General features: G+C 51.4%; 8 protein-coding genes across 9 annotated transcripts; 4 read left to right on the top strand and 4 right to left on the bottom strand.

Annotated features, from left to right (window-relative positions):
- Positions 1-764: 764 nt before the first annotated feature.
- On the top strand, positions 765-3,635 carry PV09_06490 (uncharacterized protein). The gene is made up of 4 exons (XM_016360136.1): positions 765-1,414; positions 1,495-1,961; positions 2,113-2,388; positions 2,443-3,635. The coding sequence occupies exons 1-4, from the start codon at positions 1,369-1,371 to the stop codon at positions 3,172-3,174; spliced, it is 1,521 nt and encodes a 506-aa protein (XP_016211848.1). The 5' UTR covers positions 765-1,368; the 3' UTR covers positions 3,175-3,635.
- A 1,315-nt stretch (positions 3,636-4,950) lies between these two features.
- PV09_06491 (hsp72-like protein) lies at positions 4,951-7,852 on the bottom strand. Its single transcript, XM_016360137.1, has 3 exons — positions 5,719-7,852; positions 5,557-5,661; positions 4,951-5,496 (listed from the first exon to the last, which is right to left on the bottom strand). Exons 1-3 carry the CDS (start codon positions 7,369-7,371, stop codon positions 5,299-5,301), a joined length of 1,956 nt encoding a protein of 651 aa, XP_016211849.1. The 5' UTR covers positions 7,372-7,852; the 3' UTR covers positions 4,951-5,298.
- PV09_06492 (uncharacterized protein) lies at positions 7,808-9,732 on the top strand. The gene is made up of 2 exons (XM_016360138.1): positions 7,808-8,259; positions 8,373-9,732. Exon 2 carries the CDS (start codon positions 8,421-8,423, stop codon positions 9,042-9,044), a length of 624 nt encoding a protein of 207 aa, XP_016211850.1. The 5' UTR covers positions 7,808-8,259; positions 8,373-8,420; the 3' UTR covers positions 9,045-9,732.
- On the bottom strand, positions 9,257-11,023 carry PV09_06493 (uncharacterized protein). The gene is made up of 3 exons (XM_016360139.1): positions 10,497-11,023; positions 10,219-10,443; positions 9,257-10,164 (listed from the first exon to the last, which is right to left on the bottom strand). Exons 1-3 carry the CDS (start codon positions 10,866-10,868, stop codon positions 9,598-9,600), a joined length of 1,164 nt encoding a protein of 387 aa, XP_016211851.1. The 5' UTR covers positions 10,869-11,023; the 3' UTR covers positions 9,257-9,597.
- Positions 11,024-11,295: 272 nt separating this feature from the next.
- On the top strand, positions 11,296-14,650 carry PV09_06494 (glycerol kinase). Its single transcript, XM_016360140.1, has 5 exons — positions 11,296-11,640; positions 11,698-12,081; positions 12,253-12,880; positions 12,944-13,718; positions 13,830-14,650. Exons 1-4 carry the CDS (start codon positions 11,474-11,476, stop codon positions 13,355-13,357), a joined length of 1,593 nt encoding a protein of 530 aa, XP_016211852.1. The 5' UTR covers positions 11,296-11,473; the 3' UTR covers positions 13,358-13,718; positions 13,830-14,650.
- Positions 14,651-17,613: 2,963 nt separating this feature from the next.
- PV09_06495 (uncharacterized protein) lies at positions 17,614-18,973 on the top strand. Its single transcript, XM_016360141.1, has one exon. The coding sequence runs from the start codon at positions 18,054-18,056 to the stop codon at positions 18,468-18,470; it is 417 nt and encodes a 138-aa protein (XP_016211853.1). The 5' UTR covers positions 17,614-18,053; the 3' UTR covers positions 18,471-18,973.
- PV09_06496 lies at positions 18,941-21,530 on the bottom strand. Of its 2 annotated transcripts, XM_016360143.1 has the most exons (6): positions 21,483-21,530; positions 20,951-21,425; positions 20,669-20,897; positions 20,431-20,617; positions 19,477-20,240; positions 18,941-19,425 (listed from the first exon to the last, which is right to left on the bottom strand). In XM_016360143.1, the coding sequence occupies exons 2-6, from the start codon at positions 21,088-21,090 to the stop codon at positions 19,186-19,188; spliced, it is 1,560 nt and encodes a 519-aa protein (XP_016211855.1). In that variant the 5' UTR covers positions 21,091-21,425; positions 21,483-21,530; the 3' UTR covers positions 18,941-19,185. The 2 variants fall into 2 exon arrangements, with proteins under 2 accessions (XP_016211855.1, XP_016211854.1); XM_016360142.1 differs by having other exon boundaries at positions 20,951-21,530.
- A 505-nt stretch (positions 21,531-22,035) lies between these two features.
- Positions 22,036-23,826, bottom strand: PV09_06497 (uncharacterized protein). The gene is made up of 2 exons (XM_016360144.1): positions 23,665-23,826; positions 22,036-23,608 (listed from the first exon to the last, which is right to left on the bottom strand). The coding sequence occupies exons 1-2, from the start codon at positions 23,706-23,708 to the stop codon at positions 22,210-22,212; spliced, it is 1,443 nt and encodes a 480-aa protein (XP_016211856.1). The 5' UTR covers positions 23,709-23,826; the 3' UTR covers positions 22,036-22,209.
- Positions 23,827-24,029: the final 203 nt, after the last annotated feature.

The following is a 24,029-nucleotide window of genomic DNA, read 5'->3' on the forward strand; positions in this document are numbered from 1 at the left end:
GATCTCAAAAAAAAAAAAAAAAAAAAAAAAAAAAAAAAAAAAACGGCCTAGAGGAATAGAAAGAGTGACTTGGAAATCACAAGAGGCTTTGCGGCTTTGAGCGTCGCCCGGGTCCAACATGGCACCAAAGGCTGTACTTGCAGTGAAGACGGCACAGCGAGCCGTGTGAGACTGCGCCGTACGACCGACCGGGAAAGCGCTGCTCGAATTCCACGGGCCAAAACGTTGTTGGGAAAAGAGGCGGGCCTGATGAGCAGCCCCAGCGGGAATGCTGGCGGTGGTGGTTGAAATGGGAGGAGGAGGAGGGTTCAGACGAAGCACGATCAGCCATGCTCATTCGACTGCTAGGCGAGACGAGCAGTGGAGTGCCAAGAGGCAGGCTGTGTCGGGATGTCAAACACAGCCGAAAGACGACCTTTGTGCGCTTGTTTCGAGCCCGGGTCGGTCGATCTGGACGCGTGCAGCAAAGGCGCGCATGCCGAAGGCACAGGAGCGCACGCAGTCCACCAAGGGCAGGGCTGGAGAACGCCCGTCGAAAGGGTGGAGGCGGTAACCCGGCGGACAAGAAAGGGCTGTCGTCGGCGTCGAGAGTCGCGCTAAGCACCAACCAAGACGACAGATCGAAATCTTGTTGGATCCAAGCGCCCCGTGGCTTGGATGCTGGGCATGTCCTCGAACAGCGGGGTGCACGTCGCGCTCAGCAAGCAAATGGCGAGGGAAGTGTCGAGGAGGAGTACGTACTGGCACCGTAAGAGCGTAAGGGCTTAGCAGGAACGTTAGCGGATCGACGCGTGCGCCTCAGCCTCCTTGGGCCCCCTGGCGACACAGACGCCAGCGTCGTCTCCCTCCTCCTCCTCCTCCTCCTCCTCCTCGTCCTCCTCCACTCCCCAAATCAAAGGAGCGCCACAACAGCTCGCCGTTCTCTCCATCGCGGTCGCTGTCGCTGTTTTCATTCTTTTACCTTTCGCTCTGTCCGATTATCCACGGCGACGGGCTGCGCGCATTTTCCGTCTCCTCTTGTCCTTCCCACACCGCGTCCCGTCCTGTGGCCGCCGCCGTTTGCCCGCTCCAACTCGAGCGCCAATTGCAGCTTGCTGCGGCTGAGCCTGGCGCTCTGCACCATATAGCAACTGCCAGCCTGCCGTTCTGAAACGAAGCCCGATCTCCCAAAGAGTCGCGAGCTACGGTGTTTAGCTTCATGTGCGCTGCGTCGTGCTGTCTCGCCATCTGTTGAATAGAGCCGGCCACCTTTCTCTTTTGTCGTCACGGCCGCCGTTCCACCACGACACGCATCTCGAAACCCAACGGCGGATCTTTTTCCAACGACTGTGCGCAGAAGCGCTTGGCCTTCAACGTCGCACCGCCAATATGGTCGTTTGTAATACTTCTCTCGTCACCATCGGTGATGAAATGGGTACGTCTTCTGCACACACACACACACACGCACACGTCCGATTTGTGCATGCTTTGCGCACCGTTCTGATCCACCCGCAGTAAAGGAAGAAGAGCCGCTGTTCGGCAAAATCACCTTCCACCACGTCGGCCTCAGCGTGACCGCCGTGTTCTCCCTCGTTGCTACTGTAATAGCACTCGGCCTCATGTTCATGCACGCAACCCACTACTCGGTCCCGCACCAACAGAAGCACATCATTCGCATCCTCTTCATGATACCCATTTATGCCTGCATATCCTTTGTCTCGTACGTTTACTACAAGCACGCAATTTACTGGGAGGTTCTAAGGGACTGTTACGAGGCGTTCGCCATAGCCAGTTTTTTCACCCTGCTGTGCCACTATCTGGAGAAGGACCTGCACGATCAGAAGGAGTACTTCCGCCGCTTTGGAGCCGCGGGCAGGCCGTTGAGGAACTGGATCTTGCCCGTCTCGTGGCTTCAAAAGTGCACGGGTGGAGCGGAAAAGGGCATTTTTAGAGTGCCGAGAAGTGGTTTGACGTGGTTCAATGTGAGTTTGACCCCATGAGCGTGACACAACGGCGGCTTCGCGGGCTTCGAACACTTCGTCCTGGCTTCCAAATCTCGCTCGCGCGTTCAACGCCTGAGTGCGACCGTCAGATTCGTTGCGCTGCGAACTGGGGTGCTAATGCAACCGATAGGTGATCTACGTCAGCGTCTTCCAATACTGCTTCATCCGCGTCGTCTTCAGCTTCGTTGCCATGATCACGCAGCTCTTCAAGCGTTATTGCGAATCTTCACTCAGCCCGGCCTTTGGCCACGTCTGGGTCATGACATTCGAGGCCTTGTCAGTCACGATAGCCATGTACTGTCTCATTCAATTTTATTTGCAACTCAAGGACGATCTGGCCGAGTACAGGCCGTTCCTGAAGATCTTGTGTATCAAGCTAGTCATCTTCTTTAGCTTTTGGCAGTCTGTACGTATCAGCTTCTCTTCTTCATGGCCGTATCCGGCTCACTTTGCTTTACAGATCTTGATCTCCATGCTTTCTTCCTCCGTGATCCCCGGTGGCGCGATACTTAAGCCTACGAAGAAAGTCGCATACCCCGATATTCAAGTCGGCATCCCGTCCATGCTCCTCGCGATTGAGATGAGTATTTTCGCCGTCCTTCACATATTCGCCTTCTCGTGGAAGCCGTACGACATTACTAAAAATCCAGACCCAGCCATACACTACCAAGGCGGATTCCTGGGTTCGAAAGCGCTGTGGGACGCGTTCAATGTGTGGGACATTGTCAAGGCGGCAGCAAGGGGTTTCAAATGGCTGTTTTATGGATCGCGGTATAGAGAGCAGGACATCTCGTACGAAACCAGTCGGCAGGGCAGCATGCGGCATCCTGGGGGTAAGTTTGGTAGCGTGGACACGGCGTACAGTGGCGCGCCACCCTCGTACGACCTGGTGGAAGAGCAAGAGATGGGCACAATGCGTGCCGGTTCAAGGGGGAGACCTGGTCCGCCCATGAGAACCATGAGCGACGAACATGGCGACAAAGAGGGATTATTGAGCCACGCTCAAGGCAATCCACAGGCCGCACCGCCAGTGGACGTTCCGAGAATAAACGTGAGGGAACCCAGTCCGTACAGCAATCAGTACGGCGCCGCACTAAGCAGAGAGACGAGCACCGGGTACGGAACGCCAAGCAGCGAGTTGAGAGACCCATTCGACCCCAGAGATTCCTTCGACGAGCGAAATAGGATATGAGGGGGGGGGGAAAAACCCTGCTTCTTTATTTGGTTCTTGTATTTTTTTTTTTTTTTGGCATGCAAATGGCGTTTATGAAGCTATGACAGAACGCGCAACGCAGGGTGCGTCATCTTCTCGATCGCGGGCGTTTTCGATGACCTTGGGCACGGGTTTGAATGGCGGCATGTATCTGGCTGTAATAACTACACGCTTCTCTTTTTCGTCCGATTTGAATCGTTCCTTCTTTTCCGTCTTTGGATTCATCGCCTTTGCGCAGGCTCTACCCCCTACGCTCTTCCTTCCATCTTCGAGAAGGGAAAGGGGTAAATGGAATACTCTCTTCTTCTAGATCACCGCACACATATACATTGTCTGCCGCAAGACCGCCTTGATGTTGGCTTTTTGTTTACTTTAACTGCCGAGTTTACTTTCTGTGCGATCTCAGCTACACGTAGAATCTCCAGCTAGGGCTTCTAAAGCATACCATCTACAAAGAGCAGCATGCTTAATGGCAAAGGGTTCATTGCGTCTTCCGCAGAATAACGAGAAGAAGCGAAGCTTGCAACCACCTTATCATAAGGCACTAGAGTTTTTGATTGGAGAGTGACTATCTACGTAAGGCATTCCTTTTTTTTTAAAAAAAAAAAATCTGTTAAGCTTTATAGATTGCCCGCTTGCGTAAGGATAACTTGCGATAATACTTGATGCAATTTATCTTTGCCAGTGCTGTGACGGGTGTGATATTGCCTTGTGGTGTTATCCATATATCATTTTAATATAGTTGCTGGATCGCTTCCACCATATCAAGGTACCTACTTAGAAAAAAATCAGCATTCCTATGTTTAGAGGTTGAGTTTCCCCCGTATTATTTATTCTGTTGGAACCGGGCCCTTTAAATCGTCGAGAGGTGAAAAAAAAAAAAAAAAAAAAAGATGGTGGAAAAAGGGGTCTCAGTCCAAGCTCGAGGACATGGCAAAGTCTGATAAGAGTGTGGCGTAGTATACATAGTGGAACTATGTACAATCTAGCAGTATCTGATCCGTAAAAACGACGTGATTTCGCATTCTAGTTTACAGAAACGTTTCAAGGTAACCTGAAATGTCGCCACCTTTGGCGTAAGAGCATTAGAAATATCACTACTAATCTTACACGTCTTTGAAACTCATGGCATCACCTTTTTGGGCATGAATGTTCAGGAACTTCTGGGGCAGAAGCATGATTCAGACGTGGTATATGATGAATGATGCTTTTTGGAACCTTGAGGATGCGAATTTATGTATTAGGAGAACAAGTCGATCAGAGAGACCTGCAGAGTAGCTGTGCTGCATCAATGGTCCTGTGGTCCCAAATAAGATAGCATCCTGCTCTTGTATACCTTAAATGTCCTGCGCAGCCAATAATTGCCCTTGATTATCTATTCTGCCGACGGGGCACCCCTAAGGCTGCTGTCGTCCAAGATTCTGAAGCTCACGCGGGAAAATGCATACTTACTTTCGGTGCAGATGGTGAAGCAAGGTTGTGAGAGTCAAACGAATAGTCACTCCAGCGATTGTACCGTTTAGATTCTGAGCTGATGTCCCAGCAAATGAACGTGGTCGCCGCGTCCGTAATAATTTAATTTCTCCAGCCTGCATCTTGGCAACTTGTCACCTCGTTTCTGTAAACTCGCATGCGCAAACATGTATAAAGATATCAAAGACGCGGTTTGAATATGCTTCAAAGTAGATAGACCATCGGGTTCAAACTTGGGAATGGATGTTTAGGATGAAAAAAAAGCGCTTGCACTTGGACGAATATTTGGAAAACAATTCCTGTTATGCATTAAACTATCGAGAATCATTCTCCGGTCACCACGGCAGCGGTGCCAGTTCTCTATCTAATTCTCCTGTAATCAACTTTTCGTGTCCACAGAATCCTTTCGTATCTTTTACCCCGTCATCTTTCTCGTATCTCATCGAGTAAGGGAATTGAGAAAAAGAGAGGGAAGAACGAAAAGGCCACAAAAGCCATTTCTCCGTGTCGCAAATGCCATTTCCCATATCAGTCCAAACTGAAAACGCCGATAACCCGATTTCGCGTGCCGCGTCTAGCAGAGGCTTGGTTTCATGAAAATATGACGTGAATTTAATCGGGTTGAAGCATTTAGTCAACTTCCTCGACGGTCGGGCCATCATCGTGACCTGCACCGCCAGCTGCCCCACCAGCACCTGGGAAGCCGCCTGGTGCACCACCTGGCATTCCACCCATGCCTGGCTGACCACCAGCACCATACAACTTCATCATGATTGGGTTGGCTACGCTCTCAAGCTCCTTCTGTTGAGATTCGTACTCCTCCTTGGTCTGCAGAAAAAGTTAGCAAAAGTCTTCAATTTCTAGACTTCAGGGTGGGTGGTTGCTTACCGCTTGAGTGTTATTGTCAAGCCATTCAACGACTTCGTTAATCTTAGCCTCCAAAGTGGCCTTGTCGCTGCCGAGCTTCTCATCGACACCGCTCTCGCTGATAGTCTGCAAATCGATGTTAGCATAAGATCCATCGGAGGGGGAGGAGGGGGAAGAACATACGTTTCGCAGGGAGTAGGCATAGGATTCAAGACCGTTCTTGGCCGAAATTCTGGCAGCCTCAGCCTCGTCTTCAGCCTTGTACTTCTCAGCTTCAGCAAGCATGCGCTCAATCTCCTCCTTGCTGAGACGGCCCTTGTCGTTGGTAATGACGATCTTGTTCGACTTGCCGGTACCCTTCTCGACAGCTGAGACGTTGATGATACCGTTGGCATCGACATCGAATGTGACCTCGATCTGAGGAACACCACGAGGAGCAGGTGGGATACCCGTGAGCTCGAACTTGCCCAGCAAGTTGTTGTCCTTGGTCCTAGCACGTTCACCTTCGTACACCTGGATCAGCACACCAGGCTGGTTGTCGCTGAAAGTGGAGAAGGTTTCGGACTTCTTGGTTGGGATGGTGGTGTTGCGCTTAATGAGTGGTGTCATAACACCACCAGCGGTCTCGATACCAATGGAGAGGGGAGCAACGTCGAGAAGCAGGATCTCGCTGGTCGACTTGGAGGATGTATCGCCGGACAAGATGGCGGCCTGGACAGCAGCACCATAGGCAACGGCTTCATCAGGGTTGATTGACTTGTTCGGCTCTTTGCCATTGAAGAAATCGGAGACAAGCTTCTGGATCTTGGGGATACGAGTGGAACCGCCAACGAGGACGATCTCGTGAACAGAGGACTTGTCAATCTTTGCGTCGCGCAGGACACGCTCAACGGGCTCCATGGTGGAGCGGAAGAGGTCTTGGCACAGTTCCTCGAATCGAGCACGGGTGATTGAGGTGTAGAAGTCGATGCCCTCATACAGCGAGTCGATTTCGATCGAAGTCTGAGCTGAGCTGGACAGAGTACGCTTGGCACGCTCGCAAGCAGTGCGAAGACGGCGCAGAGCACGAGCGTTAGAGGTGAGATCCTTCTTGTGCTTGCGCTTGAATTCGTTGACGAAGTGGTTCACAAGGCGGTTATCAAAGTCTTCACCACCCAAGTGAGTGTCACCAGCAGTAGCCTTGACCTCGAAAATACCCTCCTCGATGGTAAGGAGAGACACATCGAAGGTACCACCGCCGAGATCAAAAATGAGGACATTCTTCTCGCCGGCCGTACCCTTCTTGTCCAGACCGTATGCGATAGCAGCGGCGGTTGGCTCGTTGATGATTCGGAGAACGTTGAGGCCTGCGATGAGACCAGCGTCCTTTGTCGCTTGACGCTGTGAGTCGTTGAAGTAGGCTGGAACAGTGATGACGGCGTTGTTGACGGTGCAGCCAAGATACGACTCGGCTGTCTCACGCATCTTGGTCAGGACCATAGACGAGATTTCCTCTGGAGTGAATTCCTTGGTCTCGCCCTTGAACTCGACCTGGATGATGGGCTTGCCGCCCTTGTCGATGACCTTGAATGGGAAGTGCTTGATATCGGCCTGAACTTCTGGATCGGCGAACTTGCGACCGATCAATCGCTTTGCGTCGAAGACGGTATTTGCGGGGTTCATGGCGACCTGGTTCTTGGCGGCATCACCGATCAAACGCTCGGTGTCGGTGAAGGCGACGAAGGAGGGCGTTGTGCGGTTGCCCTGGTCGTTGGCAATAATTTCGATTCTGTCATCTCGGAAGATGCCTACACATGAGTAGGTAGTTCCAAGATCGATACCTACGGCTGGAGCCATTTTGTGTGTGTTTGTGGTGTAATGTGTGTGAGTGCGGAATAGAAAGGGAAAAAATCGTGGTTGAATCGAAAGGTAAAGGTTAAAGTTGTGAGCTTAAGCTCTCAGACTCGTTTGCAGAATGCAGAGGGTATCAAGTTTGTGTGGATGAAGAAACAAAGGACAGCGGATGGGAGCTGGCAGCTCTTATTGTTGACGCAAATATTTCATCGAAAGTGCTAGAAGGCGGCAGAAGTTTGGAGCGGAAGCGGGCAGGTTCAGGGCCAGCCCCACCAAACGACAACAATCGCGCCGTGCGGCTGCCTACGGGACCAATGGATCGGCGAGTCCAGGTGCTGGTATGTTCACAGAGCGACGAGCAGCATCTTTGCAGTTCTGCGAGCAGCTATTTCCCACGTCTTCTTCGCACAACGCAGCCAGTTTTTCGTCTTCCGCCCGTCGAAATTCTTTCTCAACTTCCACGAGCAACCAGGCGAGACGTCATGTGTGAGCTTGGGCCTCCAGTCACCCCACCAACCGAAGCGTCGTCAGGCGACAAGGCTAAGGATTTCACGTGAGCGCACACACAGCCTAACCACGCACGACAAAATGTCCAGCTGGCGATCCAGGAAGAGAGACCAGAGAATGTGGCCGGGTGAGGCGACAGCAGGCCCGTATGTGTCACCTAACGCGACGAAAAGAACAGCGCTGCACTATGACTGTCGAGTGACGTTAGGCGGGCGACAAGCATGGAACAGGTGCAACCTCATACCCTTGACCCACTGACGTAGCAAATGTGCGCGGTTGGAGCCCAACAACCATCAGGCAACATCACGATAACCTCAGCCTGATTCGAAGCAGAAGCCAAAGTCCACAAGCAGCCAGAACGTCGCAATCGGCTAGAACAAGCCTGTAAGCCCCACCGCGCTGCGGAAAACCGGCTCGCAGCACGTGAGCGCGGACGCCACACAGAAGCGTCCGGAATGTCGTCGCAGTAACAACGCGCCGTGTTGACCAAGCAACAGAAAGAGGGCAAGTGCCAGGGGACGCCGCTTCCCATCCCGCCGAGATCGATGCCAGGCCCGCCTTCCCCCCCACCGACTCGGCAGCAGCGTCCGTCTCTACGCTGGGACGCCGCCCAGCGCGCCTGCCGTGACAACGACCTTTCCACCCTGCGCCTGCTCGTCACGCAAGGCGGCCTCTTCGAGAACGCACCAGCGCTCCGCGAGGCCTGTCTGTCCGGAGCCTGGGGTCGCGGTACGGCCGGCGACGCATCTGCGGCCCAGACCTTCTCGACGCAAGACAGCATCCGGCTCTCGAACCTTCTGCAGACGGCCACGACACGCGGGCACGTTCCCGTCATACGATATCTGCTGGACACCTTCCCCGCCCGCGATCTGCACGTTCTCGAGTGGGAGATTGTTGTCAACGCGCTGGCGACGGGCAGCTGCGAGGTCCTGCAGCCGTTTCTGGACGTCGATCCCGGCCTGGTCGGCATGGTCGACGAGGCGAGGTTTGGGACGTGCTTCACGGTGCTGTTTGATCTCGTTGTCGAGAAGGAGAACCACCTGCCCGTCGTGAAGATGCTGTGTGAGCACGGTGCTGATGTCGCTGCGCTCCCGCACGTCCTGGACGACGCGAAGAGATCGTCGACGCCAGAGGTCGTAGCGTACCTCGAGGCTAAGCTCCGCAGATAGCTCCGGAGAACTATATGCTTCAGGACTCGCCCAGCTACAGGCCGCATCTCTGAGCGGACTCCTTGGCGAGGCTGGGTTTGCACAGAGGACCGGAAACCGCGCAATTGTGGTAGCGTCACGTTTGGCTTCGTCGCTTCGTTGACAAGCCTACTACGACTCCGTTCTCAACTGAGCCTCGGACGCCCCCGGGCAGAGCCGAGATACAGCCACTTGCTCACCAAAAAGTGTGCACATCAAATTTGGACAGAGTGTAATTGAACATTCCGTCCTTCGGCTGGTCAAATTGAGAATAATTTAAGGTCAACCCTATAAACAACATGTGACAGCAGTACTTCGGAACAAACTCTGCTCAAATCCCCACCATGCACAAGAACATTCAGGCGGACGTAACACTCTGGAGGAGTGCGCCTGTATGTAGAATCCTAAACATTGAGCAGAAATTAAACGCTGTAGCCCAGTACATGTTCTGTCAATTGTCCTGGTGGTTCTGCATCCAATCAGCAAAGAAGCAATTAAGGAATGACGCAGGTAAAGTTCTGTCTTTCATCTGCGTTTACTCTTTCTCCTTTCCGCTCTTCTTCTTCTGATCTTCATCCTCGTCCTGCTTCCCTTCCTTATTTCCTCCCTCGTTCTTCTCTTCTTCGCTGTCGTCGTTGTCCTTCAACTCATCCAAGCTCTCGACACTCTCATCATCAGCCTCTCCCTGTGCGATCAATTGCTGCCTGTGAGCCTCCTCTTCCGCTTTAAATTTGGCCTGCATCTCCATCTGTATGCCCCTCGCCCTCTCCGCCAAGCCAGGCGATCTGTCAACCCTGCCAATGAGCTCACCACGCCCAATGAGGGTGAGCACAATCGTGGCCCCCACGATAAATGTCAGCACAAAACGGTACGTTCCGTACCATGGCGGCGCCCAGCCGCGTCGGGTTGCCCGAGAATCAGCATAGTACAGGAAGTTGAAGGCCAGGAACTGGGCGATGAGCGAGTACTGCACAGGCAGCAGGAGTGAAGGCCAGGCAATGGCGGGCGCGGCGACACCGATCGCGTACCGCGGGTAGCCCTTGTGACCACCATAGCCGGCCCATTCGAAGCCCCAATGCACCGCGCCGAGGAAGGAAATGATCTAGATAAAATTAGCAGTCGCGTTTACTCATTCACTCTGCTTCCTTTCACATACCACGGCACCATAGCCGACCTGAATAGGTTCGAGAAGGTTCAAAAGTTGCTCGGCCGTTTCGGCCTTCATAAGATATCCAGTGCCTACGTCGTGTGCAGTCTTAATCTCGTAGGCTAGTCCCAGTGTGGATAAAGAGGTCGCGAGGTAAGGTATCACGCCTGCCAGGCCAAGCACGTATGCTTCTCGGGGAACTTCAGACAAATTAAACGTTTCTCGGATAGTTTGCTGACGGTGCGCAATTAGTTTAAGCACTGCAGCTTCTGAAATTGCCAACCTACCAAGTCGCTTCGAATGCTTCCGTGTGTGTGCAATTTGTCCCCGGACGATGGAGTCTGCTGCTCATGTAGGATCGGGTGTATGCTCGACGATGTAGACACTGTTTCAGGAGTCGCCTTCAATTTTTGCTTTGCAACTTCCGCCTCGTGCTTGAGATCTGGCTTGTCGTATTTGCCCTGGTGTCGTACGTAGACCTGCGTGGTGTTCTTGCTCAATGCTGTCCATAGTTGAGGCCTCTTCGAAGCTGCAGTGCATATCCCTGAAGACCACTGGGCGCTCGGCAGCAAAGGAGCTCTTCTCCTGGGCACAACAGCTTGGTTCGAGAGCGAAGACAACGAGCGGAAGACTCCGCGAGGAGCTTGGGTCCGGAACATGTTCACCACTGTCCTTCTCAAGGTGATGGCATACAGAACATGAACGTGGAGCGTACGTGAATGTTTCTATGGATGGGACCAATACTCTGGACTTATTGCTATAGCGTAACGTTCTTCACTCAAGCCGAAGCGGAGAAGCTGGAGGTTAAGAAGCTTGCCAGCTTCTTGAATTGCCCAATGAAAAGCTGGCGACGCGTTGACGTCATGGCTACCCAAACTGGTCCACTGCGTACGGAATCTCGAGCGCAATCAACAACAACACGGGCAAAATTTATGGGGATCTGGCCTCGCCGCAAGTTGCTACAGGTCGCTGTACATCAAACATGCTTCATAAGTAGCCAAACACTTTGTGAAGAACATAGGGTATTAGAGACTACGCTATCACGTGCTTGTACCAGAGTTGGTACCGTTGGTCATCCTTGCGCATCCTGAAGGAGGATTGCGGGGAATTGTTTTTGCTCGCCAGCGACGTCACAGCCTTGACCCAAACGGTCATGAAAATTGTTGATCCGACGTGAAATTCAGCTGTCAAGTGATCCCGCAACAAGCATTAAACGCAGCCCTCCTGCGAGAGAATATGATCTCATACAGAACTACAAACCATCATGCCTACCTCCGCACATCCACACCTAGACGAGCAGAAGCTCAAAAATGTGTATATCGGAGCGATCGATGCGGGGACCACGTCTTCGAGATTTTTAATATTCGACGGCCTGGGAGATCCAGTCGCCTCGCACCAGATTGAGTTTGAGCAGAAATACCCTCAGCCAGGGTGAGTTTTGACGAATAGCCAAGAACCCAATGGTGGAAAAGGCGCTGACCATGCAAGACACCATGAGCAGGACCCGAAAGAACTCATTGACTCTGTTCGGGAGTGTATTGAGAAAGCGACTGCTGCTTTCGTAGAGCAGGGCCATCAAGCGTCCGACATCACCTGCGTTGGTGTCACCAATCAGCGAGAGACGACAATTGTTCTTGACAAAGATACGGGTCAGCCGCTGTACAACGCCATAGCATGGCCGGATACGCGGACGGCAACTTTTGTTCGAGATCTGAAAGCCAGAAACGGCGCTGATGAGCTTCAAGACATCTGTGGCCTGCCACTTTCAACGTATCCTAGTGCTGTAAAGCTGCTATGGCTGCTCAACAATGTGGATACGGTAAAAAAAAAGTACGACGAAGGGAAGTTAGCTTTTGCTACTGTCGATACATGGTGGTGAGTAAGCTCGCTGATCTCCTTCATGAGGAACAAATAGTTAACAATTTTACAGAGTTGCCTCACATTGAATCGACTCTCTATAGCGCCGCTGAGAGTGTCTTCGCCTGCCACTAGATTTGCCCAGAAGTGCTTTCCATGTTTTGAGCTAGTAGCTAACATCTGAAGGTTAATCTGGAATTTGACTGGAGGCAAGAACGGCGGTCGCTTCGTGACAGATGTCACAAATGCAAGTAGGACGATGCTGATGAATCTTGAGACGCGACAATACGACGACAAACTACTGAATTTTTTTGACCTCGACCTGAGAAAAATCAGGCTGCCCGAGATAGTTCCTTCAGCGGATGAGAGAGCCTATGGGAAAATAACCGAGGGAGCATTGGAGGGAGTGAGAATTACGGGATGTCTGGGCGATCAGTCCGCTGCTCTTGTTGGTCAGCAAGGCTTTACACCTGGCTCCGCTAAAAATACATACGGAACTGGCTGCTTCTTACTCTATAATGTTGGAGAGAAGCCAGTAATCTCCAGACATGGCCTTCTAGCTACAGTAGCGTATCAATTCGGGAAAGATGCGCCTGCTGTCTACGCATTAGAAGGCAGTATTGCGGTGGCAGGCAGCGGAGTAAAATTCCTCGTCAACAACCTTGGCATTGGCAGTGACAGCGAGGAAATATCCGCAACAGCCGAGTCTGTGCCAGACAATGGAGGATGTGTTTTCGTTACTGCCTTCAGCGGACTATTCGCACCTTACTGGATAGATGATGCGCAAGGAACTATATTCGGTATCACGGCACATGTGAGTTTGCTCGTTTGGTTAGTGTAAATGGGTTGATTGCAGCTACTGATTGGGATTCACAAGACACAAAAAGGTCACATCGCAAGAGCAACTCTCGAGGCGACATGCTTCCAGACCAAGGCTATATTAGATGCCATGGAGCAGGATAGTGGACAAAAGCTGGCACGACTAGCTGTAGACGGTGGCATGTCCAACTCTGACCTGTGCATGCAGACCCAGGCAGACATAATTGGAATTCCTGTAGTCCGACCGGCAATGAGAGAGACGACATCCCTTGGTGCTGCTATTGCTGCCGGCTTTGCAGTCGGTGTTTGGAAGAATCTCGAAGAACTCAAGGAAATCAATCAGGACGATCGCACGACCTTCAAACCAAAAAAGTCTGAGGCTGAAAGTGCGACAATGTATAAATTGTGGACTCGGGCAGTGGAGATGTGCAAGGGCTGGCTTGAAGACGAGACGTTAACTGACGGCCCATAGACTCATCCGGATTTGAAACGTCCCTAGACACTTTGTATTCAACTTCCCTTTCGACCGAACTCATAAGATTCACAAGCTATTCCTCCCACACAACGGTCCCACCTCTAGTGTTCGATCATATGGACGGCCAATCTTCTATCGGTGTTTAGCTCGAACCTCGCTTTCGGCATTCAAAGCTCGAGCACGTGTCGTCGATACTGATAGTATGATTTTCGCTGACATTCGTTTCATCTCATAATAGTAAAGTTCCGAGACATGCGCACGTTCACTAAGTTGCTTTGCTGGCAAAAAACTATCTACGGCTGCTGCGACTTCGACATTAAGGCAACCATGTTACTGTATACAGAATGAACCTTTGGTGGTAAGCCTGATTATCAGTTTCGCTCGGGGAAACATTCTCCGCTTCCCCCCGAATCGGCTCATTCCGAGTCTTTGCTAGTTATGCTGGGGTATGCCCTAATGCGGAACACAGGTAATGCCCGCCGTACTTCGAGTCGCAAATATCTGACAAGCAACGGCGAAGAATCAGTCAGTCAATCGTTGTCAACCACGATGGAGACCATCATTGTCGAGCCATACCCAAAAGGATCAAAATCCACTTATTCCGAGAGGGAATAAATCGATGAAACAGACCAATGACGTGCGCTGTAAGACTTCGTCGAAAATGAAACACGGCTCATCAGATCGTTACTTTTAACTCATCAAACACAACGTCGATCTCTTCCTCTAGGAGCCCTTGAAGTTGCTTCTTTTTCAGGTCTTGGGCTTCTCGATAAGATTCAGTCTATGGCTTTATCAACGCGGTCCTGCAGGCACGACGTAAATTTTTTTTTTCTCCTGGCGCTCTCGGTTGGTGCCGAGAGAAGGTGACGAGTGCAACGCTTTTGAGGGCTGCTCAAGCGTTGATCCTAGAAATTCTCTTCAATTTTGCTTCGATCCGGCCGCCTCGGCCCTTATTTTTCCAGGTCTACCCTTGCAAAATGCTATGAACGGGAGAGACGGATGTAGAAGCCGGTCAGAAGGCCGCTTTGAAGTGTTCTATGAGAGGTTTTAAGATCTTAAGATCACCTGGAACACGCTAACTCAGCTGTCAGTGATTTTCTGGAATAAACTTCACGTGTTGTACCAAAACAAAGCCGCACCTTTTACCCGCCCTATAGAGCAACGAGGCTGATGCCGCACGGATTGATAAGGGACGATAACTTCTAGCTAGCGGATTTATTTCTCAAAACCAACCTTCCGCCGATGAACTAATTCAAGAGCACTAAGTTCCTAGCGCTTCCCTGACCAGAGTGCTGTTGCCTCCGAGGTTGAAACGTCGGTCTCACCACTCGTAGCCGCACCTGCCAATCCCCACGATGACGGCCTAAAGATGACGAGCATAGAATATACTAGCCTTGTTCCAAGGGCTTTCCATCTCCCTGGCGTGCATAGCATGGAAAGTTCTATCCCTTGTTCCATGAAACTGACTCGTCGGGTTGTCACTGCTTCACGGTCAAGATCCAACATGCAATCTTTGCACCGACTAGCCGGTGCTATCATCAACGAGCGCAGTGGTGAATTACCATCGTAATACTGCCCCTGTGTCGCCTCGCCCTGGGTCCGCGGCAAGTACCCACGGGTTTTTCTTCCTTCGTTCCGTCCCGCATAGCCGCAGATAGGAACACGTCGTTAGTAAACTCTCCTCATTATGACAAACCTAGTCATTGGTTCTGAGAAATACATACATGCACTTCCTGGCGCACATGTACATATTCAGTTCCTTTTCTCTTCACTTCTCACGGACACATCAAAATAAGCTCTTCATTTCACATCGTTGTCAGGTTACGCTCCAACAGCTCCAGCACACGTCGATTTTCTCCATCACATTCGTTAGTAGCCATTTCAAAATGTGTGATTATACTCAAGTCGAATACAAGTGCGGCCATCTTCGCTACACCGTAAAAGCCTGGTGCACAAAATACCAAGAAACTCATAAAAGATGTCCAGCAAATGTGGTCGCGATGTAGGTATTAGCACTCACAAAATATCACTTCCCCAAATCTTGTGTGACATAAAAATCTGACACGTCTACGAACAACCACCAGAGAATATCGCTTGGACGAGAAATGCGGTATGCATATATGAAGCGACCAACATATCTGGAATCCTAAGACTAAAACTTATGCTCCAAGGCGATTGTCGAGATACTTCAAGTGCGAAGGGTCCCTCTGCTTCGAGGTAATGCCTTCACTCTTGTGTATTACGCCCAATTCATGCGACCGTAAAGGAAGGATGGGTTTGGCCAGGTACTTGCCGTCCTTGCAACCTCTGGCTTCGTGTTTTTCCAGAGTTTGCTTCCGTCTTTCACATCACCGGATGCGACAGCATGTTATGACAGCATGTGGGCTGGGTCCTTCCTTTCGATGTGTGCAAGGAATCGTAACTTAGCGAGCCGAAGCAATCCAAGAATCCAGTTGCAAAGACTAACATTACCATTGTTAGGTCCACAAGGGTACACAAGTTACACTAGCTTTGTGCACTTCCCGGCTGCCGAACCGCTGCTACCGAGGTTGATGCTCTCCGAGCAGAATACAAACAGGAACGAGACACTGCAAAGCTAGGTAGTGCAGGTCACTGCCTTGAGATTATACCCATCAGCTCCTAGGCTGTTAATATTTCATGGCTTTCAATGGCGAGACATCGATCGGCTAGCCACCAGAAGCGCTACCTTGGGGAACTGGCGAGGCGCATGGTATAGAGAAAAGCAAAATACCACTTTCCGGGTTTACCAATTTATCATGAATTTGGCGTTGTAGACGAGATTGCGGTAAATGGGGTCTACGGAGGACGGTTTGACGTACGTCCGATTTGGGTTCTGACAGCGGATATGAACCATGATTTTTCCGTCCTTCACACTCAGTATAACTCCATAATAATTCAATTCAAGTTGCCTATATGCTACTCGACGGGGATTCGACGTGCCGAGACTCGTTCAACTCTCTGTCCTACTCGAAATCTTTCTCCAGAGTAGCACAACCGAGGCGTTTCATGGTGCCAAACATGCAGCCGCATTCACGGGAATCAGGGCCGGAGCTGGAATCGTGGCCAATGCAAGGCTGGTTAACGAACGTGGACGCGAGTTGTGTCTCAACACATTAGTGCAGAGGTTCGCCATATGAAAGACGTTGAGGCCGGGTGTTCTACCCTGCGCGTCCCGAACTCGTGGTACGTTTCGCCGACCTGAACAAGATAAGCAGACACGCGAAAGAGGCCTACTGTAGGTACCAAATATCGATCTGATCCACTCTAGTGCCACATCCGTCTCGAGTGGACGGGCTGTGAGCACTGATTTATACGGTAGACCTGTGCAAACATGAACAACGGATTAGGGATGTGAGGGATTTTAGGAGAAATTCGAGCGCGTCTAGAGGATCGATTGCTCGTTTGTTAGATATGATAATAACGTAAGGGCCCAGCCGATGTCATCATAACCCCACCGAAAGCAGAGGCGAGTTTGAACCGGGAGGCGGCAGGAGCCGAGTCCTTCAGAGTCGCGAGGTGGAGCTGTGTGACTATTGTCGTCTTCACGAGCTGCCATGGGCAAAGAGGAACAAGACCATCCCTGCTTTTCACACTTGACACCTTGGGTAAATCCTGTGAATTCACCTGCAGGAACACAACCCCCGATTCGCCGAGGCAAATGAAATGCAGCGAGAATCCTTGAATGCTGGACGCAGTACCGTTCTCTGCCTCGAAACGGTGCTGGAACTTTTCAAGAGGCTTCGTCACGAAAGTGGGACCCCCCATGACGACGAGGCAAAAGGCTTTTTGGGCATTCCTGCTACACGGCACAGACCATTATTTATGCAAGTAATTCTCTCCCAGAACCGCATCGCCGGGCCGTCGTCATAAAACGGTTTACCCTAACGTTGCTATGCCAAGATAAGGCTGAAACCGCTAGAGTGCATCCTGCTCGCTTCGAGGTAGCCCTTGTCCTCGACCACATCCAGGCTGTCCACTTTGGATTATCGGCTCCGATGTCCTCTGCTATGTAGCATATCAAACACTTTCAAGTTGAGCCGAAAACACATACTAATGGTTTTGCGGAACGCAAGGTAGACGGGAAGAACCGGAATTGAAATTCATGTTTGGGTCAAGCGCGACGCCTTGACTCTCGTATGAGCTGGGGGCATCGAATGATTAGGGGAACGAACGAAAAGCTAGTTTAAACAGGCAGCTTACCACCTCACAGGGCCGATCTTAGAAAGGATTTGCGAACTCCTTTTGTGCCGCGCTCTCTTTAAAACATGGCCTGTCCTTGTTTTACTTCCACTTTCCCCAGCCAATACCAGCAAGTGGTCCCGAGCTGTTTCGTTTCCATGGAAGAAACAGAAATCTATTACGTTCAATGCAAACACTATCACATAAAAAAAACATTTGGAGACGTCTCGTACACGGTGATTCCGAGCTTTGTTCACGAAGCACCACGTCGGCCTAGCCAGTGGATGATAGTCCAAACTGGTGAATTGTAGAAACCGGACGGAAAGGATAGGTGAAGGTCATAACGCCCGACTCAGTGCATCGCAGGCTGGGTTTACGTCTATGACGGTTCCGTGGCATCGCAAACCGAAGAGGATAGGTATCCGATCAAAAATCGAATCTATTGCCTCGCTTCAGGCTGTTAGCCGCAGACTAACGGCCCGCAAACCGAAAGATGGATCTTATCTTCCTTGCTCCTTCTGAGTCAGATTTCCAGATGCGTGATAAGAATCTGCCGCGACAATGGCGCTGGCATTGGCCTCCTCATACGGCGCCAGCGGTAGTGAGCGGTGTCGCCCGAGGATTCCCTGCACGAATCCTCCACGTGGTTCCTTACGGTATCTGCTGCTGCCCAGGCTTGTGTTCACCCCTTGCCTGTGGCTGCGTCGCCTTAGATTGGCGGTCAGTGGCATGTACCCGTCACGGTGGTTTGACATCGGGGTACGTGACTGATAGCAGAATTGTCGCCGAGGACATTGAATCGTCAGGTACCATGGCCCTGGGAGTGACATATCGGGTCCTCCAAAGCTCACAATTCGTATCCACCAACTTGGAATTTGCCCAAGCATCTGAAGCCCTTGCGACTCGCTGAGGATAGCCAGAGGTTTTCTCATTACAGACGGCTCGCTAGACCTGGAAAGCTGCACCTGGATCAACGGTTTTATCACTGCAATGCATCATGCATGCGAAGATAAGAGCGAGGATGTCACGGCCGTGGTCTCTTGCGGGAACCAGCGCTCGGGTTAAAGACTGTCGACAGTACCGAACCGTCGACTTGGTAGTAACGCCTTCGGAGAAAACCCCGTCATTCAGCTAGAACCACATAATTCATACCGTGTTGTGAAGGAAGGGAAACGCCCGGCACGAAGGAGATGGGACTTGAGACCGTCGCACGCGCAAAGAAGCAATAGATATTAATTTCGCAACTCAGAGGTGCAATTCCTTAAAAGGTTTCTGCTGCAGGGCGAGAGCGCTTTGACGAACCATTCGCAAGTAGATCAACAGATGGAGTCGATCGCGATGAGGCGAGTGTGATGGCACCGTAACCCAAATACTTTGGCATGTGAATCGATATAGCATTAACTTTACTTTACTACTTGTTTGATGTTCAGCGCGACGCAAGGTATAGAATTAAAAGAAATGATCAGTGCAGCCAGTAGCTTGAGTGGGGCACGCGTGGGTATGAGTAATCACCTCGGTCCTAAGCAACATAACGTTAGCTCTCATGAGCGTGAGCATGATCGCGGCCAAGGATGCTATTGGAGACATGTGGTTGTCCTAAAGTAACTCGTAGGATTTCAGCTCAATTAAGGTCGCCAACGGAAAGCAGGATGCTTCCAGTCCAGGTCCTGTACCGTCTTCTGATCAAGGCCCTCGAGCTCAGCGTCCACGTCTCGCTTCTCCCTTCTCTTATTGTCCCACTTCATCCAAAAGAGCAACAGGATCGATACAATCAACGTCGTTGATGCAGTGGCGAGGTTAAGGCCATTGCCGATTGGATAATTCGGTCCATCGAATGGGAGAAATGCCCAGGTCGAAATCAAACCCTGTCTAACATTTAGCCCGACACCAATCTGATGAGGACAGCCGAGACTTACCCCAATATTTCCAAACATTACGTCCATGCCAATAGCTCCCGATCGTGCGGTATCGGAAACTACGTTGGCGGAAACTTGGGCGTTGCAGAGTGCACCGAACGAAAAAGCGCCGCTCGTGATGAGGAACGTGGCTCCATACCGGACGTGGGGATTCTCCGAAGCGAGGAACATGATATAACCGGCCATCATCAAGGGAGCAGACATGATGAAAAAGATCTGACGTCTGTCAAACCTCCAGCTCAGAAAAGGGAAAAGGACCGTGAAAAATGCTCCAACTACGTAAGGAGGTACAGTCCTGACTTGTTGATATATGACTGTGTTTTTGGGATATATCGTGCGCACAATTGTCGGCAAGAAGAAAGCCAGACCTTGCACGGTGATGTTGTTCAGCAAGAAGATGAAAGAAACGGCAATCGTAACGGGACTCAAGAGTCCGCGCATGATCTTTTTGCGATCAATCTTGTCAAGCACTTCAGTGGTTGCGACACGTTCAGACTTGACACGGGCGATCGCAAGATCCCGTTCTTCTTCCGTTAGCCATTTAGCAGTTGCTGGACGGTCGGTCAGGGTGAAGAAAGCAATAAGTGAGATACCGCAGGTGATGATGCCCTCGATTCCGAAAATCATCCTCCATTGGTGCAAACTGCCGAAGTGTGAAAGTTTGAGGATACCAGAGGCGAGGAGACCTCCGAAAGCACCGGCAAGAGGGGCCATCACGATATACAGTGAAAGACGGAAGGCCAACTCGCTTCGTCTATACCATCCTGTTGCACGTTAGTTGCCAGTCACGAAGGCTTTTATAGTGAGAAGTATCTGGAAGGTCTTGTAATGAAGCAAAAGCAAGCTTCTTGGAGACACTGGCTACTCAGGTGCCCGCAGAGAATAAAGAGGAGTGCTCTTTACTTTCAGTCAGCATTGAAGCTTGCATATATGTCCGCGATGATGACATACTACGTGAGAGGTAATAGGCGATTCCTGGCAGCATACCAGCTTCGAAAACGCCTAGGAGGAATCGAACACCACAAATAGCGGAGAAATTATGAACGAAGGCGGTTCCAATCGAGCAAATGCCAAAGCCAAGTGAAATTGCTGGAATGTACCATCCTGGTCCGATAATTTTGCATAAGATGTTGGACGGAATCTGCTGAAGTTAGCGCTGTGAGATATGGCTATGTTTAATGCAGTAGCGGACCTCAAAAATGATGTAGCTGATGTAGAAAGTGCTGAGCACGGCATTGTAGTCGTAGCCCGCGAGTTTGAGATCCTTCTCCAAGCCTGCTAACCTCGCGTTGCCAATATTTGCTCGATCAATAAAGCAGAACAAGTACAACAGTGACACGGTCGGAATGATCATGAGATCAATCTTGTTCCGCAGACGACGCTCAGCAGCTGGATCAAAGTGCACGAGGGCGCGTCCATATCTATCAAGGTCAACTTTGATGTACATAAATATCGGACATGTACAAGAACTGACCGATCCGTGGCTGCGTGCCCACGGACTGCAGCCTCATGTGCGCTCTCTTCATGAATAGTGACCCCTTTCCCTCCGTCCACGACGACGTCAGAGTCGCGGGCAGGAAGGGCCTTCTCGTCTGCGTAGGCTGGGGTGGTCATCGTTCGAGACAGTCGTTCCTTGCTGTGGATTTGTTGGGAGGAAAGGCGCCAAGTCGGAGGACGTTTTGGCACGTGCCTCTCGAGTTACAGTTTGAGTGCTTTGGGTCCTGTGAGCTCGATGGAGGATCCTTCAGCACCCACAACACTGTGTCGCACGTGTCAGGGAGGCCTCTGTCGGGCTGCGGGTCGTCGGGGAGCCAGATATTCAGGCTTCGGATTCGAAGTGAGTTGTCTCGACCACGGTTGTCGTCGACCAGCCGTGAGCAGGGCGAAGGGCGCCCCTGGAGGGACTCTTTTGTAGTCGTTCGTCTGAAGCTGGCAAACATCACACGGCACTTCGAACGTCAGTCTTCGGGATTCCCAAGCATGGCCGTGGACTCGAAGAAACCAACCCCTCATTGTGGCTCCTGTGCGGCGTCAGACTTTCTCACTGGTCGCTGCGGAAGCCAAGAAGACAACGGCCAGGACTTGCAGCGTCGGTGCCACGAAGAGGATGGGGATGCTCTTGGCGGCCGCCTCGCGCTCGGCGCTCTGATTGGCTGTCTGCGGTCCAAGACGGGAGATCACTGTCCGATTGGTCGGTTCGCCAGCACACATGAAGTCCCCCTTGTCGAGATCCAGACTCCGGACGATTGTGGAGGAGTCTGGGGCTCCGCGTGCAGCTTGCCTTCGTCGTGGGCCCGGCAGCCTGCTTGATCCGAAACGGTACTTCATCCGATGCTCAACACCCGTTCCGACGTATGGAAGTGGGTTGGCTCGCCGCAGTTCTGTGCCCCCAGCCACTCGCATATCGCATGGCGCCAGCAGGCCACTGCGGAGCGAGTAAATGCAATCCTAGGCCGCGCACGCCTGAAGCGCTTTGCTTCTGTGTGAATTGCCGCGATTCCTAGCCTGAGCATCCAAGATGGCATTGTTTCGGAGTCACAGCATGAAACGCAAATTGGCTTGAGGCAGCGGCACATCGGTGGCCTGTCCATTCATTACATCTAGGAATTACATCATGTCCAGCCATTATCTGGGCCCTGTTCAGATCTCCGTCGAACGCAAGATTCACGCCGAGAGACCTTACTCTACTGCTTCACAGCCAGGCTCGGGGGAGTAAGCACGGTATAGTCCAAACTAAGCAAGTCCTTCGTCAAAGCCTGCGTCCTTCAGCCTATTCTCCCACTCAGTACGCAGATCCTCCATTCTCTTCCATACTTCCCTCCCCAATTGGAAAAACTTCTCTCGCTCTTCATCAGAGTAAGGCACGCCCTTGTCGTTGTATAGCCCCTCAACCTCGGTGATCTTTACTCGTTCATTTCCGCGCCAATTAGTCGCGCTTCCCCATTTTATGTCGCTAGCATTGCCACGAGCAAACTTGTCTAATTGCTCCTTAGGTGCCAGAGCAAGATGTGTCATGGCTGTTGCCCCTGAGTAAGGCTGGGTATTGTGCCATGGCGAACCACACCACCGTGCAATGTAAAATACTGCCGTCCACGCCCAAATCAGGAGCCAGTGCGGGAGGGCGATGATATCGGTGACAACCATGCCGGGGTGAGTTGAGTACATTTCTGGCGGTGTCATTGACGACGAGGACGCTGATCCGCGCCGAGGGCTGCTACTTCGTGAACCAAGTCTGCCATTTGGTGTTGAACTTCGTGCCCGCGTCGATGCTCGCAAAGAAGCCTTTCGTGGTGTGAGATCTTCTTCCAAAGAGGTTGAAGAGGCAAAGGAAGGCGGTTCCGTCGAATCCAAGGCAAAAAATGAGGTTGTGTAGGGCTTGGAAGTGGGGGCATTCGCCGTCATGACTAGAAGATCAGTCAAGCGCTTGCTGCTTTCATATGCCATCGATGTTCGCATTCCTTGAAAATCATCCAAAGAAAATGTGTGCTTGTAAGCTTCGAGAGTGCCAACCCAAATAACTCGACCAGCCTCCTGCCCGGCCGGCCGTGACAGCAAGGGCATGAGATAGTGAACTAGCAGGTAATGTCCAAAAACATTTGCCGTGAACACTGCGCCCATCTCTGGCTCTTTCCTCGCATCGCCCTTGCCATTGGCCTCATTCGCCTCCTCGTTGTCACTTGCCCGTGGAAACTGCACTGGCGACCGCTCTCCCACAGAGCCAATCTTGTATTCTGGCCTCGTCACGAATTTCATGCCTTGGGTGAAAAATTGCGTGATCGCCTTCACCCAATCGATGCCAACCCATCCTCCAATTCCAGCATTGAGAATGGCCGAGTCTATTCTTGCGTACTTCCGCCTTAGTCTCTTTGCTGCACGCTGCACGCTTAGGATATTACAAAGGTCCAGAAGCTCTGGCTCGAAAACTACTCGACTCTTCAATTGTGCTGCAACGCCTGGCTCTGCTTTCTCCACATCTTGGCAAAATTTCTCCAGATGCTTTTGCAGTCGTAACACTGTCGCCTCAGCCTTCTCTTGCGATCGCGTCGTGGGGATCAGGCACAGCTTTTCTGTTGCTTCTCGGGTGGCTAGAAACTCATCGATCAAGCGACAGCATATCGCAAAGCCGATTCCACTTAACAGCGTTAGCACATGATGCTATGACATGCATATGAGTTGCGTATACTGTACCTGTTGGCCCCTGTGACGAGGACAACGAAGGTATTGGCGGACATGGGGTCTAGAATGAAGTCTTGGGGAAATTTCGGCGTCACAAGATATCCGAGCGTTTGGCGACGCGCGCTATCATTTGATTCAATTTCTTACTCAGCGCGGGATTGCACTTAAATGACTGCTAGCTGGATATACAGTAAGGAAATTGAGACTGCCAGCTGAAACTAAGAAGTACGGACTAGTCTCTTCCAGGTTTAGTGCAACTCTCACAAACTTGCACTGTCAAATCACTGAATACGGCACTATGCCACATCCATCACGTGAACCATCGCAATGCATCTCGAGAGCATTCCTGTACCACTCGACGGACTGCACATAGAACT

The sequence above is a fragment of the Verruconis gallopava genome (assembly GCF_000836295.1).
Source record: "Verruconis gallopava strain CBS 43764 unplaced genomic scaffold supercont1.23, whole genome shotgun sequence".
NCBI classification, from domain to species: Eukaryota; Fungi; Ascomycota; class Dothideomycetes; order Venturiales; family Sympoventuriaceae; genus Verruconis; species Verruconis gallopava.

What these genes read in the sequence shown, in the direction of transcription:
- PV09_06490 (XM_016360136.1), top strand. Translation starts at nt 1,369, where the DNA reads ATGGTCGTTTGTAATACTTCTCTCGTCACCATCGGTGATGAAATGG. An exon ending in CACCATCGGTGATGAAATGG is followed by an intron (nt 1,415 to 1,494) that starts GTACGTCTTCTG and finishes ATCCACCCGCAG; the next exon opens with TAAAGGAAGAAGAGCCGCTG. An exon ending in GTGGTTTGACGTGGTTCAAT is followed by an intron (nt 1,962 to 2,112) that starts GTGAGTTTGACC and finishes TGCAACCGATAG; the next exon opens with GTGATCTACGTCAGCGTCTT.
- PV09_06491 (XM_016360137.1), bottom strand. Translation starts at nt 7,371, where the DNA reads ATGGCTCCAGCCGTAGGTATCGATCTTGGAACTACCTACTCATGTGTA. An exon ending in ATGCCTACTCCCTGCGAAAC is followed by an intron (nt 5,662 to 5,718) that starts GTATGTTCTTCC and finishes ATCGATTTGCAG; the next exon opens with ACTATCAGCGAGAGCGGTGT. An exon ending in TTGACAATAACACTCAAGCG is followed by an intron (nt 5,497 to 5,556) that starts GTAAGCAACCAC and finishes CTTTTTCTGCAG; the next exon opens with ACCAAGGAGGAGTACGAATC.
- PV09_06492 (XM_016360138.1), top strand. Translation starts at nt 8,421, where the DNA reads ATGCCAGGCCCGCCTTCCCCCCCACCGACTCGGCAGCAGCGTCCGTCT.
- PV09_06493 (XM_016360139.1), bottom strand. Translation starts at nt 10,868, where the DNA reads ATGTTCCGGACCCAAGCTCCTCGCGGAGTCTTCCGCTCGTTGTCTTCG. An exon ending in GAAGCATTCGAAGCGACTTG is followed by an intron (nt 10,444 to 10,496) that starts GTAGGTTGGCAA and finishes GCGCACCGTCAG; the next exon opens with CAAACTATCCGAGAAACGTT. An exon ending in AGGTCGGCTATGGTGCCGTG is followed by an intron (nt 10,165 to 10,218) that starts GTATGTGAAAGG and finishes AATTTTATCTAG; the next exon opens with ATCATTTCCTTCCTCGGCGC.
- PV09_06494 (XM_016360140.1), top strand. Translation starts at nt 11,474, where the DNA reads ATGCCTACCTCCGCACATCCACACCTAGACGAGCAGAAGCTCAAAAAT. An exon ending in CAGAAATACCCTCAGCCAGG is followed by an intron (nt 11,641 to 11,697) that starts GTGAGTTTTGAC and finishes TGACCATGCAAG; the next exon opens with ACACCATGAGCAGGACCCGA. An exon ending in TATTCGGTATCACGGCACAT is followed by an intron (nt 12,881 to 12,943) that starts GTGAGTTTGCTC and finishes GGGATTCACAAG; the next exon opens with ACACAAAAAGGTCACATCGC.
- PV09_06495 (XM_016360141.1), top strand. Translation starts at nt 18,054, where the DNA reads ATGGATCTTATCTTCCTTGCTCCTTCTGAGTCAGATTTCCAGATGCGT.
- PV09_06496 (XM_016360143.1), bottom strand. Translation starts at nt 21,090, where the DNA reads ATGACCACCCCAGCCTACGCAGACGAGAAGGCCCTTCCTGCCCGCGAC. An exon ending in TCAGCTACATCATTTTTGAG is followed by an intron (nt 20,618 to 20,668) that starts GTCCGCTACTGC and finishes TAACTTCAGCAG; the next exon opens with ATTCCGTCCAACATCTTATG. An exon ending in AATCGCCTATTACCTCTCAC is followed by an intron (nt 20,241 to 20,430) that starts GTAGTATGTCAT and finishes AACGTGCAACAG; the next exon opens with GATGGTATAGACGAAGCGAG.
- PV09_06497 (XM_016360144.1), bottom strand. Translation starts at nt 23,708, where the DNA reads ATGTCCGCCAATACCTTCGTTGTCCTCGTCACAGGGGCCAACAG. An exon ending in CTCGTCACAGGGGCCAACAG is followed by an intron (nt 23,609 to 23,664) that starts GTACAGTATACG and finishes AACGCTGTTAAG; the next exon opens with TGGAATCGGCTTTGCGATAT.